Source organism: Mya arenaria, chromosome 8, assembly GCF_026914265.1.
Source record: "Mya arenaria isolate MELC-2E11 chromosome 8, ASM2691426v1".
Classification (NCBI taxonomy): domain Eukaryota; kingdom Metazoa; phylum Mollusca; class Bivalvia; order Myida; family Myidae; genus Mya; species Mya arenaria.
This window is the reverse complement of record NC_069129.1, coordinates 30,025,041-30,041,639: the sequence shown is the minus strand read 5'-3', so window position 1 is coordinate 30,041,639 and position 16,599 is coordinate 30,025,041. Positions and strand designations below refer to the sequence as shown.

At 36.3% G+C, this 16,599-nt stretch overlaps 1 protein-coding gene across 1 annotated transcript; it reads right to left on the bottom strand.

Moving 5' to 3' along the window:
* Positions 1-431: 431 nt before the first annotated feature.
* Positions 432-5,919, bottom strand: LOC128244118 (uncharacterized). Its single transcript, XM_052962134.1, has 5 exons — positions 5,343-5,919; positions 4,241-4,416; positions 2,657-2,845; positions 1,453-1,696; positions 432-769 (listed from the first exon to the last, which is right to left on the bottom strand). Exons 1-5 carry the CDS (start codon positions 5,917-5,919, stop codon positions 432-434), a joined length of 1,524 nt encoding a protein of 507 aa, XP_052818094.1.
* Between the last annotated feature and the right edge of the window lie 10,680 nt (positions 5,920-16,599).

Below are 16,599 nucleotides of genomic sequence, written 5' to 3'. Positions count from 1 at the left end.
TGTGGAATGTAACCGCTTCTTCCTTCAATCTCGTATTGCGTAGTAAATCTTCTTAAAGCCGACCTACTTTCCTTAACTTCGAAAGGTTTCACTTTCTTGTATGTCTTTTTCACATGCTCTTTGATCTCATCCAATGTTTGGCTGAAGGTTTGTGGCTCAACATAATCACTAAGCCATTCAGTAAATTGTGCTGCCTTTTTTTTGATAAACTGAGGCGTCACACTCAATACAGCATTCAAAGCTGTATTACCGATTCTCTTGAACATATCCATTTTATTAAATATATATATTTATTTTTTTAAGTCATTTTCATGAAATTCAAATTTGTTATAAACTCATCGAGATTGGCAAGAAGTGCTCGATGCTCCGCACTACATATGATGTAATATATTCCATCATATGTAATGAACTAGGTTGGAAACAAAGTGACCTTATGGAGTGAACTCCGAATCGTATTCATCCGAATCGTATTTTATCTTCATAATATCATCAATCTCTTCTTGAATGGTTTCCAAGTCCCGGGCGACGCTATCAAACTTTGCTTCAATGGTTTGAAACTTTGCTTCAATGGTTTCATCTTTTGTTTCAATGGTTTTCAAGCCCGTGGTGAGGCTTTTAATCTCTTTTTGAATAGATTCCGAGCCCCTGGTGAGGCTTTCAATCTCTTTTTGAATGATTTTAATCTTTTCCGAGGTGTATATATGGTGTAATCTTTTCGGAACAAAGATTCCTCGAATGTTCTGAAACTTCTTTGCTTGAATCCTCAAATCTTTCACAGTTTTGTTTTCCATTTTATTACATATATAATTTCTTTAACCCATTTTCACAAAAATCATTTTTTTATTCATACAATTATTTTACCACCCACCATAATTAGTCTCTTATTACTCTTATTTGATATCTTTTTTTCCAAATTTTCCCGTCATAGAATGTGATGATTCGTGGGCATTGATTGCGTGCTTTTCCCGCCTTGTATATAGATGGGTATATCATAACTTTATCATTTTCTTAGTCTCTTATTTCAACCTTTTTACAACTGTTCCTAATGTTCTTAAGATGGTTATATTTTGGATCAACCTCTTTTTTCTTTACTGGTGGTGTTAAGGGCTCGTTAGGAGGTCGCAGGGCTCCTTTACCGAACCCCTAGCGCAACTTATATAATCCGTGAGCAGCCCCTTTCCTTCAAGAAGCGTAATTAGCTCAGGTTTGTTGTAATGCGCAAAACCTTTTATTTTATTTTCCTTGAGAATAGCTCTTAATAATAGTAGTTTTTTTATACATTGCAATTTGATATATAAATACATTTCTTTAAGTCATTTTCAAGAATTATTTTGGTATTTAGATAACACTCATCTTCTCGCCGTCTGACTGAAATGATAGCATCTTGTCATAGATGACTAGAGCAAATGCTTCTGTATCCGCGGGTACATTTTTATTGAACGCCGCTTTTACCCGGATGTCTGTCACAGGGGTATCTAGTTGAGTTTAACGTAACCATCATGTTCCTCACATTAACGTTGTCAAAGATATCCGGATTCTTCAACTGATTGTTATCTTTTTCTGTCTGGAATCCAATAATAACCCAACGAGGTTTTTCTGGTGAAGACTTGACACCCAGTCTCCAGGTAAAGTTGGTGATCTGAGGGACGGTGATGTGCTCACATTGTCTCATTCGGTAACCAATCGGTAGAGTCGCCTTAGATTAAATCGTCTTGTATAACTGAAACATTTCAGCATCAGCTGGTAGTACATGTGGCATAAACCATGAAAGCTTATCAAGAGTTACTTTACCAGCCCCCCGATCCGGATCTGCTGTTAAGCGGAAATTGCATCATTATTACACTTTCTGTTGAGAGACAACGCTAGCCTCATTCCATACAGGATTTTATTGTTATCGTCACAAATTCCGAAGATATGCTTGAGAGGTATCCTAAAATTAAAGGTTCCTTTAGGATCTGGAGATTGAATGATGTACATTTGTCGAACACCAAACCCTGTATTATCTTTAAGATGAGCAGCAGCCTCCGTGTCTTTAAACCACAGCTGATTTAACCCCTAACTTTTGCTAAAGTCATCGGGATATTTTAACAAACCTAACATGATAGTCCCCTGTCCCGGAGAATTGATAGATTCAATCTCTTGCGAAGAGATCTCATATTTGATGTTACTTAACAAATACATAATTCCATTGTTTGTTAGAGAAACGACATCGTCATCACCATATGCTGTAAGTTCTTTAACGCCCTTTGTGAGTCTACCTTCGAAAAGGAGATAAGAATCACTCAGATGTGTGAATATATCTTGAGTCCCGATGCTGATTCTGATCTCACCACCAGGATTGTTTAGATTTGCCCCAGTAACAGGTTCATACTCGTGATGTTCGTAGGATTTAATACTTTCATCTTTTATAGATGCCTCAGTAAAATTTAGAATGTCTAGATTACTCATTTTTTTAAAATAACAAGATATTTTTTTCAACTCATTTACGAGAGTAAAAAAAATCTTCAAGATCAGATTTGAGATCAGATATAGTTGTGGGGTTGCCTTTGCACCTGCAAGATATATGCTCCTAAGCTTAACGTATTTTACCCTATTGACCTTAAATCCTATATTTTTCTTAATCCTTGGATTAATCATTACCATATATAAGCGTTACCTTATCCAGACCTTCCTCATTTACTAGGTATTCATTCACCCTTTTCTCTTTTTCTTTCATCTTGTTCGGATGCTTTTCTACCAATGTGAAAGGTACTGAGTCGGTGCCATACTTACCCTTTTGAACAGCTCCCGCCTCATCTTCACCACTCAGTTTTATCACCGCATTTTTAATGATGATAGACGCAGACTGAAACTTGGGATAGTAAACTCGTTTGAAATCTAGATTACTCGTGGGGTTTTTTAAAATAAAATCTTGATTTCTTTAACTCATTTTAATACTTTTCAGGATCTACCATTTAACTTTCGAACAAGATCTTGTATAGATATAGCGTTTTGATTGGTCCCTGAACCATTAATCAAGTCGTTGATGTTTTCCGAGCCCTGGCGAGGCTTTGACGCGGTTTCTGAGCCCCTGACGAGGCTTTGACGCTTTGCAACCGGTGATTTGGGATCACACCCGTAAACTATTTACTGAAAATTTTATATGCCCTTTCTTTATGGTTTTGTTTTGGGGTGAGCATTTTGGTCAACCCCCTTTTAACAAGTTTCAGTTGGAATCTCTTCAACCCCCTTTTTATTAGGTTTAAACTCACTAAGAATATTCTCCGTCATCTCCCGCTTAGTCGATGTCACGGGTTTAAATAACTTTGAGAGTTCACCTTGCATATTTCGTTGATCTACACGCTCGGTGATATTGTTTTGCTGAATGTTTCGTTTGGTTTTTAGATACTCTTGAACAATAAAGTCTCTCTTTTTCGTGTCTGTTATTTTTAGAAACGACATTTTTATAGGGCTAGATTTTTTCATCACGTTTATCATCACGTTTTTCATCACGTTTTTCATCACGTTTTATTGTTGGCACTCTGATTCTTTCAAACATTTTACGAAAAGACGTTCTCGCTTCTTCATGTCCTTGTTCCAATAATGTGTTTTTCATCTTGGAGTCCATGGTTTTCTTACTGCTACGTCTCAATCCTTCTTTCATCTCCCTAAACTTTCTCAGCTCAGAAACTATCACGGTGAACTCTTCATTAGATATATAGACATCTATATTAGCTTTAGAGATGTGTTTTTCGATCGTGTTTAGTTTTAATTCCGCTATTATTTGAATCGGTAAATGCTTTTATGCTTTTAATGAGAGTTTCTTATTTATAAAACCTCCAACTATGCGAAGTAATCATATACCTGTAGCAGTTGCTTCCATAACAATTACCGCAGGAGCAGCAATAACAGTTGAAAGTAGACCTACCCCACCTACACCAAGATCCATACTCACGGTTATGAGACCTGTATCAAATCTCTGTATGATGTTGCTTGCGCGGTGATACTTTTTACTTAGAGCTTGTCGCTTATCACTCTAATCCTCAAGCAGTCTTTGAATTTCACCAATATTCTGTAACCGATATCCATGTCCTTTATCTAGTGGAGGTGCAGAAGCTATTGGCACAATTGCTCGACGTTTTGCGTAAAGTTTGTTGTTCTTTTGCTCTAATTCAATATTTTTAGTATTGATATATTTTTTTAAAACTTTTTAAGGGACGAGCCCTTGTTAGCAGCATGTGTTAGAACTAAAACCACACACCCTTGCACTCCAAGACGGTGACTCTATTTTTAACTCCTCCAGAGCATCCGTATACTTGTTAGCAGCATGTGTAACAGCTAAATCCGCAGCCTCATAATCTTTACTAACGTCTTTAAGTTTAGTATCTACATACCTTTTAACCTTTTCAGCACGGTTATTCGCATATTCTTTAGCACCTTGAATCACGACAAGATCAGCATCATCTGTATATTTTTCAAGGGCGGTATACCTGCTCCAGTAAGGATACTTTGATAATTATTTTTTTACCGATAGAATCATCGAGAACACTAAGCTACATACTGTTTAGTGGATGCATCTTGATCAGCACTCGGGTTAACTAAATTCATAATTCTATTTGTGCTCATATTAATAGGACCGGTTGCCGTACTTGTCCCATCCCTTCTTAAAACATTATTGTTTATGTAAGTAACTGAAACTCCAGAGACTTCTGTAGGCCTATCCCTACTACTACTACCAAATTTATCAACAGGCATTTTTTATAATGTAGTTTTTTTTAAATGAGATTGTTGATAATGTATTGCAAGCTGTCTCCATTTGACAATAGTTTCGAAACATACAAGCATAGATGCCCACATATAACTGTTCCAGCCTTTTGAACTTGATGAGTGTTGTATGTAGTTGTCATTCGGGTGCTTTGCACCAAATATTTTATCAACTCTGTAGGTGGTTGTAAACCATAGCTATCAAATTAGAGCTTTTTTCATCTTTCCACCATGCAACCCAATGTGTACCACCACCAGTCCTAGTTCCATATTGATAATTTAGGTTGTCGTTGTCATCTAGGTTAAGTATAACGCACTCCTTTTTTATCCGAGCCCCTGCGAGGCTTTCCGAGCCCCTGGCGAGGCTTTAGACGACCATCCAACTCATTGCGCATAAACACCCCTTTAAAATTTGGTATTTTTAATATCTCCACAGCAATTCTAGATTGCTTAATGGTTTGTTTGGTAAGACTACATTGTCAACTGATATGTTCACTTTATGAATTTTTGTTTTGTTTTTATGTCAGGAAGGTCACATCGTTCCACCCATGAATTAAACGACTCTGGATAACCGAGCCACTTTACAAGAGCCTTTTTACCCCTCTTTTGTATCACCCTCTCAATTCTAAAAATCTCTTTGTCAGTCTTTTGAAGCTCCTGCTCGTAAAATGTACCTTGAATTTCTTCTTTGTTGTAGTCTTTAATTTTGTATGTTACAGGGTTGGTATACTGAATCTCTGATACTGTAAACACCTCCTCAGTCCATCTCGGTGTGTAACCCTTTTCAAACGTTTTCTTTTTCTTGGTAATCCTAACCCTATCACCAACAGCAAATTTTGGTTTTGAGCTTGTTGGCAGGGCAATGCGGAGCATCGGTGCTTTGGAGTCGCAGACGCAACTTTCAGGTTCGGCAAGCCTCGCCAGGGGCATACTAGCTTCTACAGGATTCATCTTTATCGAAGAATGCTTTGTGTCGTTATATTGATCTACAAGATCATTCAATATATCAATGTACTTGTTGGTAGAATTAGCGCTAAAGTACCTCCACATTTTCTCCTTCATTGTTCTGTTCCATCTTTCAACCACAGATGACTTTTCTTCATTTTCCGTACTGTAGATCTCAACAAGGTTTTGTACATCCTTGTTATAGAACTCTTTACCCTTGTCCACCCACATTTTCCGCTCCTTTAAGATTTGTTTCAATGCATCTGCAACAGACTTCCCAGTCTTATCTTTTAGTGGTATCATCCAACCATACTTTGATAAGACGTCAATTACTGTGAGTTAGAACTTGACGTTTTTGTTTTCTCTCGAAAAGCTCTGCCTGTCTACTAAATCAGCGCCCCAAATTTCATATATACCCTTAACGTAGACTCTTCTTTTTTGATACTTTGTATTGACAGGCTTGTGTTATTCGTTAGCTAATTTGTTAGCCCAAACTATTTGAGGTTTTTTTAAGTTGTTTAACACCCATCCCAAAGTTCATCTTAGTTCCAATTATTTTTTGGACGATGCTTCGGTCTAACCTTTCACGTAAAGACGGGTTGTAAATCCCATCCACCTCTTCTATCATATTTTTATCACACACAGGATTTCGCGTACCGGTATCTTTATTTTTAGCGTAGCACACATCATGATGATAAGCGGCATTATCAACACGATTTATTGGAACGCTCCAAGGCTTAGGAGTCATGTTTTTATTCAGCCTTTTGTTTAGATTTGTCCCGGGCCCCGTGAAATTATGCCCTGTTAGATGCATTTCGAATGGAAGCTTGTTAATTAGGTTGTTCATGACCCCGCTTCCGCTGTGTGAGCCCTTGACAAATTGTGTCTTTGTTGACCCACATTCCATGCATTTTCCACGCTTCATATTTCTGTTATTTTTAGTAACAACATCTACTATATCCTTAGTATCAGTAGCTCGTTTGCATTTTACGCAGTACATTTTTAATATATTACATATTAAAATATGAAAGTTAGTGATCTCTCATGGAATGAAATGAATTCAAAAAGGTCTAATAATGAACTACTCCCCAAGTCAATACATGGAGTTATTATAGGTAAGTCAGGTTGTGGCAAGACGACCCTCCTCTTAAATCTTCTTCTACGCCCGGGGTGGTTGGACTATAAAAAACTATTCGTTTTTGGAAAAGTCTTTTCCAACTAGATACAAGATTCTTAAAAAAGCGTTTGAAGAAAAACTTCCGAAAGAGGCTATAATTAGGGAATTCAATAATTAAAAGGAGGTTATGAAATTGAACTTTTCTCAAGTAGCCGTAGTTGAGGAAATGGGTAAAAGCATCAGATACAAGTCAGACATTGATTGCGGTTTTTACGAGACGTCGGAGGATGTTCCAGATCCGCGGGAACTTAGCACATACAACAAGAACCTCATGATCTTTGATGACCTGTTGCTTGAAAATCAGAACAAATGAGAGTCCTATTACATTTGTGGAAGACACTCAAACGTGGACTGCTTCTACCTATCACAAAACTACTTTAAACTCCCTAGACACACTATCCGCGAAAATGCAAACTTTATCTGTTTGTTTTTTCAAGATCGCAAAAATGTTAGCCACTTCTACAACGATCATGTCAGCAGTGATATGACAAAGGATGAGTTTAGAATTTTATGTAAAAAAAACTTGGGAGAAACCACATGGTTTTGTTATGATTGACTTGACTTGTAAAAAACTTAATGGAAAGTATAGGAGTGGGTTTGATAACTTTTACATCCCGGCTTAGTGCAGAAGGGTGCGGCTGCGCCCCAAAGAGCACCCGTTATTTAAAAAAATGTTGTATTAAAAAATGAATGCAATCAGTATTGATCTGTTAGAACGGATAAGTTGCGACTGCGACTCCATAGCCAAAAATACAAAGCCTAAACAATCATTCCAGATTGTGGTGAGTGATAATAAAACTGAAATTAACACCAGGTTTGACCCACCATTACAATTCGATAAGACTAAGAAATATGAAATGGCTCTAGTCAACCTAGAGACGTACTACAGCTTTCCAAACATCGATTCTACAAACAACGTCTTAAGGTACTCTCATGTCAACGATGCTACATGGACAAACATTAATATATCTGAAGGTAGCTATGAGCTCGAAGATGTTAACGATCTCATTCAGTTAAAAATGAGACAAAATGGTCATTACGACGCCATAAATGATAAATTCAATATTAGATTATCGGCTAATCCCAACACCCTTAAATTCATACTCATACTGGAAAAAAAAACTACCAGGTTGATTTTACAGAAGCAAACTCTCTCAGAACTGTTTTAGGGTTTGACAGTAAAATTTCCTTAGCTGTCTACAACGAGTCTGAAAATGTGGTCAACATCTTATCTCTCAACAGCATATTAGTTAACACAAATATAACTGCAGGCTCGATTTAAATGGATCATCATCACCTATTATATTTAGCTTTTTTTCCCAGCGTCTCACCCTGATATAAAATCATTGAAAACCCAAAATCCCTAGTCTGTCTTCCTATTACGATGGACACAATCAAAAGTATGGAAACAGTGTTAACTGATCAAGACGGAAAACAGCTTAATCTCCGAGGAGAACAGTTGACTATACGATTTTATATTCAAGAGGCTTAGTAGTGCGTCAAAACATAATGTTGTATTTAAAATGAATTATACGAACGTAAAAGTGTCAATTTCGGACGGACAAAAGGAAAAGCTCAAATCAACTCTTTAATCTGGAGAAGCTGTTTCCATAAGATTAATTTATCACGACCTTAATGGGGGAGATGTTCTTGCACTAACAAAAGCTCAAGTCACTAAATTGACAAAAGCATATCACAATGGAAAATGGGTAACAATCAAATGAGTATGACTCAAATCAGACATAATCTTAAAATGGAGGGTTTTTTCTTCCTATGCTTGCAGAATAAGCAACTACAGTAGCACCCATTTTATTGAAAACAGTTCTTCCAGCTTTAGGTGTTGGAGCGATGTCAGGACTGGCAAGTACGCGTGTGTCAAAGTTAATGGATAATGGACTATTCCTTAAAAATGGTGGATGTGTTTGTCAGGTTGAGACGGATGGTAATGGGGTTATATTTAGGACAAGCAAGCGGTTCTGGTTTTCAATCGGTAGGGGAAGGTTTGTACTTAAAAAAAGAGGGCGAGACTTATGATGGGCGAGGGGTATTGCTTGGTAAAAACAGTCCCTTTAAAAGTATCCCAATCTTAGGAATGCTTTTGTAAGGGACCTCTACACTAATGTATTTAAAAAAAATCAAAATACACTATTAAAAAGATGTCAGTATACACATCATAAGTCTCGCCAAGGACTCGGTACACATCATAAGTCTCGACAGGGACTCAGTACACATCATAAATCTCGCCAGGGACTCAGTACACATCTTAAGTCTCGCCAGGGACTCAGTACACATCATTAGTCTCGCCAGGGACTCGGTACACATCATAAGTCTCGCCAGGGACTCAGTAAGCATCATAAGTCTTGCCAGGGACTCAGTACACATCATAAGTCTCGCCAGGGACTCAGTACACATCATAAGTCTCGCCAGGGACTCAGTACACATCATAAGTCTCGCCAGGGACTCGGTACACATCATAAGTCTCGCAAGGGACTCAGTACACATCATAAGTCTCGCCAGGGACTCGGTACACATCATAAGTCTCGCCAGGGACTCGGTACACATCATATGTCTCGCCAGGGACTCGGTACACATCATAAGTCTCGCCAGGGACTCGGTACACATCATAAGTCTCGCCAGGGACTCGGTACACATCATAAGTCTCGCCAGGGACTCGGTACACATCATAAGTCTCGCCAGGGACTCGGTACACATCATAAGTCTCGCCAGGGACTCAGTACACATCATAAGTCTCGCCAGGGACTCAGTACACATCATAAGTCTCGCCAGGGACTCGGTACACATCATTTGTCTCGCCAGGGACTCGGTACACATCATAAGTCTCGCCAGGAACTCAGTACACATCATAAGTCTCTCCAGGGACTCAGTACACATCATAAGTCTCGCCAGGGACTCAGTACACATCATAACATACTATTATATGGTCAAATGTGTTTTTAACCATAATATGGTCAAATGTGTTTAAACCATAATATGGTCAAATGTGTTTTTAACCATAATATGGTCAAATGTCCCAGAACTGGCCAAACATATCTACTTTCAATAATAATGTTGACTGGTTCATTTTGGTCAAGTGACCCTCAATGGTACAACATTGATTTCCTATAAATACTGACGCCATGCGGCCTCAATGAAGACATGTGTAAATATTATTTTCTACGTTTGAGTGAAACAAATAAGAAGAAAAAAATCCCTTGTAATGAAATAACCGCCAGGTGGCGTTTTTATGCACGAATGGTTCATAGGCACGAGTATTTCGTGCCTTAGGCTATATGAATGTAAAGGCATTCAGCGCTGGGAAGCCGATACGCTCACATCGATACAATTGATTGTAAAATTTAAGGTCGTTACGGGCAGTCCGTGTTCACTGTGAGTGACCGGACAAAGCATGGTTTTAATCCTCTTGCAGAGGGTAAGTCGTATTGAAAATACGTTTTTTTGTATTTATTTGAAATGCGAAAAACATGTATTATTATGATAATTCAAAATATGCTATAAAAAGGGGACATGCATTATTGTGGATTATTTCAGTTCATACATACATGTTATTTGTAAATAGTGATAGTATCCTTCTTTTGTTTTTGAGGCATCAATAAATGTGTGTTACAGGAATTTATGTTCGCCACTTTAATATCTAGTGCTTCTAGTTTTACTTAGAAAGTTAGTGTTCCGTTGTTTAACTATTATCAAATAATTTGGTGACACTCTTTTAATTTCTATTTTGTGAGAAACACGTCAGAGAAAGATGCGAAACAACGAGGTCTTGGCTACACGGATTCCGCGGTTTCCACATGTTGCTGTGAACATATGAGCTGAGTCAAACCGTATCACCTCGTGGCAGTTGTTCTTCTTTGACGTCACTTCCTATTTAAGTCCCGCGGTCCCGATGGTGTTCCCCCGCATGCTGTGGTTTTTCTGTATAATATCACCAGGCAGCAGCGGCCGTATTTGTAGCCATACAGTCAATATATAAAGATAAGTATTATAAATGAAATTCAATCATTTCTGAATTGAACTAGAAGGATTTGAAACAATGCTGTTAAAAATGTAGAACATTTCAAGTTATGATAGTGTAGTAACGCGGGATTTAAACTCAATTATAAGTCATATTGACCGTTTGGGATTTTGTCTGCGTGTACGTCAGTTAAAAATGTGACGATATAAAAGAAATTTATATATTCTTTATTCATTATTCTGTTCGTTAATGGCGTTTTACCAACGACGTACTCAAATATTTAATTGTTCTAAATGTGTGTATAAATATTCATGTTGAGCAATTTGTATCCGTTTAATTGCGATCGAAAATGAATTTTAAGTTATACGCTAGGGAGACTGATCAAAAGTAATAGGTTTTTAGCTCGACTATTCGAAGAATAGGTGGGCCATACTACTCGCCCCAGCGTCGACGTCGGCGTCGGCGTCCGGTTAAAGTTTTAGGGCAAGTTGGGATTTTCACTTATAAGTCCAATCCCCTTCATTCAATTGACTTAATACTTCACACAGTTGTTCAGGGCCATCACATGATGAGGTTAGATTACTCCATATTATTCTTTACACCTATTATGGCCCCTGCTTGATTATGAAACTTAGGTTAAAGTTTTAGGGCAAGTTGGAATATTTATTAATAACTTCTATATCCTTCATTCAATTGACTTTAATACTTTTACACAATTGTTCAGGACCATCACACAATGAGGTTACTTAACTCCATATTATCCTAAATACAAGTTATGGCCCCTGATTGACTTAGGTTAAAGTTTTAGGGCAGGTTAAAGTTTTAGGGCAAGTTGGGATTTTCACTTAAAACTCCAATACCATTCATTCAATTGACTTAATACTTTACACAAATGTTTAGAGCCATCACATAATGAGGTTAGGTTACTACATATTATCTTTTATACAAATTATGGCCCCTGATTGGAACTTAGGTTAAAGTTGTAGGGCAGGTTGGGATATTGTTTAATAACTTCTTAACCCTTCATTAAATTGACTTAATACTTCACACAATAGTTCAGGACCATCACCCAATGAGGTTACATAACTCCATATCCTTAATACAAGGTATGGCCCCTGATTGGCTTAGGTTAAAGTTTTAGGCAAGTAAAAGTTAAGGGTAAGTTGGGATTTTAATGAAAAAACTTCAATACCGTTCATTAAATGCACTTAATAAAATTATTTACGACCATCTTACAACAAGAAACATAACTCCATTATAAGCCTAAATACAAATTATGGCCCCTTATGTATCGAATAATTTTAGTTAGGTTTGACATAAAGACACCAAACTTGGTATTATTACATCGTTATTGTATTATAATTCAAAGCGGTGTAGTCGAGCGCGCTGTCTTACGACGGCTCTTGTTAAACAGAATGACATCTTAAAACGAAGGCTTGGCAGCCCTGACAATAGTTCTGTTTTGGCTTCGCAGCCCTGATAATAGTTTTGTTTGGCTTGGCAGCCCTGAGAATAGCATTTTTTGGCTTGGCAGCCCTAAGAATAGCTTTGTTTGGCTTGGCAGCCCTGAGAATATCATTTTAAGGCTTTGCAGCCCTGAGAATAGTTTTGTTTGCCTTGGCAGCCCTGATAATAGCTTTGTTTGGCTTGACAGCCCTTATAATAGTTTTGTTTGGCTTTGCACCCCTAAGAATGCTTTGCTTGGCTTGGCAGTTTTAAACAAAACATTGCTGGTTTTACCCTGAAAATAGCATTGTTTGGCTTTGCAGTACTTAGAATAGCCTTGTTTGACATGGCAGTCTTGAAAATAGCATTGTTTAACTGTGCAGCCCTGAAAATAGCATTTTTATTTACCATGATTGTATAGCTTTATTGTGCACATTTGATAACTTTTCGATGGTTCGACAAACTCGACTGAGTAGAAATGATTTATTTGTCAAAAGGTAATAGTTGTTCAAAGATTTTCTTTTATATATAAGAACATTAGAGTTTTTTTTTTATATTTGCTGTTATTGTCATTTATTTGTTTTATTTGTCAACAGTAAAGATTCTTTGCACATCATGCGGAGGTAGTTCTGTATGCTTCCATTTAGAATTTTTAAAATTGCGAATGTTGGCATCAAGATTTGTATTTTCATAGAATACTAATTAAACTTTATTATGTAAGTTGAGTTGCTAATTAACTGAGAGACAATTAAAAGCTATTTTATTTAAGATTTGTTCCATATTTGCTTATAGATAGAGATGTTTTTTTATAACTAAAAAAGCACATTCGGCTTGGCCGCCATTATGGTTGCTGGACAGATCAGTTGCATGTATTGGCTTACAAGCCATTATAATATGTTTCCTTTGGAAAAATCGAAATTTGTGGATTGTGTGTAGTTCTGTAAGAATTTGAATGCGATCATTTATTTTGGTATTGAAATTCATTGGCTGTGAATGTGTTAGGTTGGCTTGATTTGCCAACAGTGAAAATGTTTCACTCACCTTGCAGAAATAATTCTGATCTTTTGGTTGATAAGATTTAAAAATCAGAACTTTCGTATTAAGACTAGTATTTTTGTGTTTTAAAGAAAACTAATTTCGATTATTCTATATAAGTTAAGATGCTAAGAACTAAGAAATAATAAAAACCGTTTTATGTAAGGTCCGGTAATGAGTTCTGTATTTGCTTATTAATACAGATGTTGTATTTATATTTGTTTTTATAATTAAACAAGCACATTTGGCTTGGATACCATTGATATTGCCAGATGGATGTGTTCCTAAGAAACAATCGTGATTTGTGGGTTGTGTTTAGTTCTGTAACAGTTTGAATGCATGTGTTCATTTCGTATAAGATTGTAATTCTTTGGCTGTTAATGTGTTTGGTTGGTTCGATTTGCCAACAGTGAAAATGTTTCACTCAACTTGCAGAAATAATTCTACATCTTTTGGTTGGAATGATTATAAACTCCGAATGTTGGCAATTAAACTAGTATTTTTTAAAGAAAGCTAATTCGATTAAACCATATATTTTTAAATACTAAGAAACTGAGAGATATTTAAAACTGTTTCATGTAAGTTTCAGTGATGAGTCTTGTATTTGCTTATTAATAGAAATATTGCACACAATTTATACTTTCTTTTTATAATTGATTTGGTTTATATGTCATGAAAATTGCTAGACAGATGAGTTGCCTGTCTTTGCTTGACAAGCCATTATAAAATGTTTTCCTTAATAATTGCGCAAATAATAAGTTGTGGATAGTGTTAAGTTTATTATAACTCTGCATGCACCTGATCGTGTTTTTTTGTGATATTATAAAGATGTGTTATCAAAAGATTGTTGTGCAGAATCATTATTGATCTTATTGTATATAATGGCATCATTTGTGCTAGTTTATACGTAAATCATGTTATGATTAATGGCGCGATATCCAAAGATGAATTGTTATAACATACGGTGACATCACCAGTACTAGTTTATGTGTAAAGTTGTCAGTGTTTTGTTATTTCATACGAAGCTTATAATTCTAAATCATGAGCCATGATTGCTAACCTAACTGGTTCATGTGAAAAAGTTATTAATGATGTATGTGTATAATAATTTGTGTGTATTCGTTTATTGTTGCAGACACACGAGGATGATACCTTACCATAAGGATTGGCGGGCAAAGTGGATCTTCTCCCGGAACTGCTACAGAAGTGGATGGCCACAAATGTTGTTCTTCAATAAGAAAGTAGTTATTTCAGATAGAAACGTAGGTTTTAATTGACAGTTTAGGGAGAAGGGATATTTTGCCCGCTAAATGCTTTTTTCATCCAAATACTGCTAAAGGTGCAAGTATTTAGTGACTTTTGTTGGTTTCATCTGTACTAGTTTCAGTACAGAAATATTGAATGATTAGCATTTGATATAAATTTTACATATTATATCATATAACTAAAACACTGATTACACATATAGAGACATTTTATGATAATCTTAGTTAAAGCTCGTTCCACCTTGTGTCAAGCTTTATTGTTGAAAAAAACAATTCATTGATCTGAAGGATAATTGATCCAAATTTATATTGTCTATGATATGTGTTAAAGCTTTCTTGAATATTTGAATCCGCATTTTGCTTGTAAACAGATGATTAAAATGATTTTATTAGTCAACAATGAGTGTATATATATATATAGGGCATCATAGAATTAGAATTTTTTATATTTTGCCTTGTAATGGAATAACCGCCAGGTGGCGTTTTAAATGCACGAGTGGTTCATAGGCACAAGTATTTCGTGCGTATATGAATGTAAAGGCATTCAGTGCTGGGAAGCCGATACGCACACATCGATACAATTTTACAAGCAAATGTTTAAGGTGTAAGTTTTCTGTTATTATGAAATTTCATCATATGAATGATCGTTTTGTTCATACTTGTATACATAGCGTTGTAATTGACAATTGTTTATTTTGATATAGTACGTGACATGAATCATATAAATGATATGCATTTAATGCCTAATTGTTAAGGAGCTTATGGGTGATGAGGCCCGACATCTAGTGGTACGAGACAAATCCTGTAAATCTTGATGACAGACGGGCAAAGGTATCAGAGTTTTCCCAAGAAGGAGGGTTTTATCTCAGTTTTTAGCTCGACTATTTGACTACTCACCCAAGCGTCACCGTCACCTCTTGGTTAAGGTTTTGCGTGCGTAATATCTCAGCAACCACTTGAGGTATTGCATTGAGACTTTATACAATGGTACTAAACCATCCAACCTACTTAATTAACCAAGTTTGATAACTCTAGTTTGCATTTAATGCCAAAAAAAGGCCTTTATTATTTGACTAAGAAATTCTGGTTAATTTTTTGCGTGCAAGCACACATAAGTTAATATCTCAGCAACTACTTGAAGTATAGCATTGAGACTTGATATAATGGCACTCAACCATCCAACCAACTCAATAAACCAAGTTAGATAACTCTAGTTTGCAATTAATGCAAATAATAGGCCTTTATTATTTGACCTAGAAATTCTAGTTAAGGTTTTGCGTGCTAGCACACATAGGTTAATAACTCAGCAACTACTTGAGGTATTGCATTGAGACTTGATACATTGGTACTCAACAATCCATCCTACTTAATTTAGCAAGTTAGATACTTCTAGTTTGCATTTAATGCAAATAATAGGCCTTTATTATTTGACTAAGAAATTCTGGTTAAGGTTTTGCGTGCAAGCACACATAGGTTATTGTCTCAGCAACTGCTTGAGGAATTGCATTGAGACTTGATATAATGGTACTCAACCATCCAACCTACTTAATTTACCAAGTTAGATAACTCTAGTTTGCATTTAATGCAAATAATTGCCCTTTATTATTCGACTCCGAAATTCTGGTTAAGGATTTGCATGTAAGCACACATAGGTTAATATCTCAGCAACTACTGAGTGAATTGCATTGAGACTTTATAAAATGGTACTCAACCATCCAATCTACTTAAATAACCAAGTAAGATAACTCTAGTTTGCATTAAATTCAAATAATGGCTCCTTTTTATTCAACATAGAAATTCTGGTTAAGGGTTTGCATTTAACCACTTTTAAGTCAATGCTTCAGCAAGTACATCATGTATCGCATTGAAGCTTTACACACAGGCTCCCAACCATTTAACCTTCTTATTTATTCAAGTGAGCTAGCTCTATCTTTCATATTGTATAGTTTTTGCCCCTTTATTATGCGACTTAGAAATTCTGGTTAAGGTCTTGCATGTTAGCACACATAGGATAA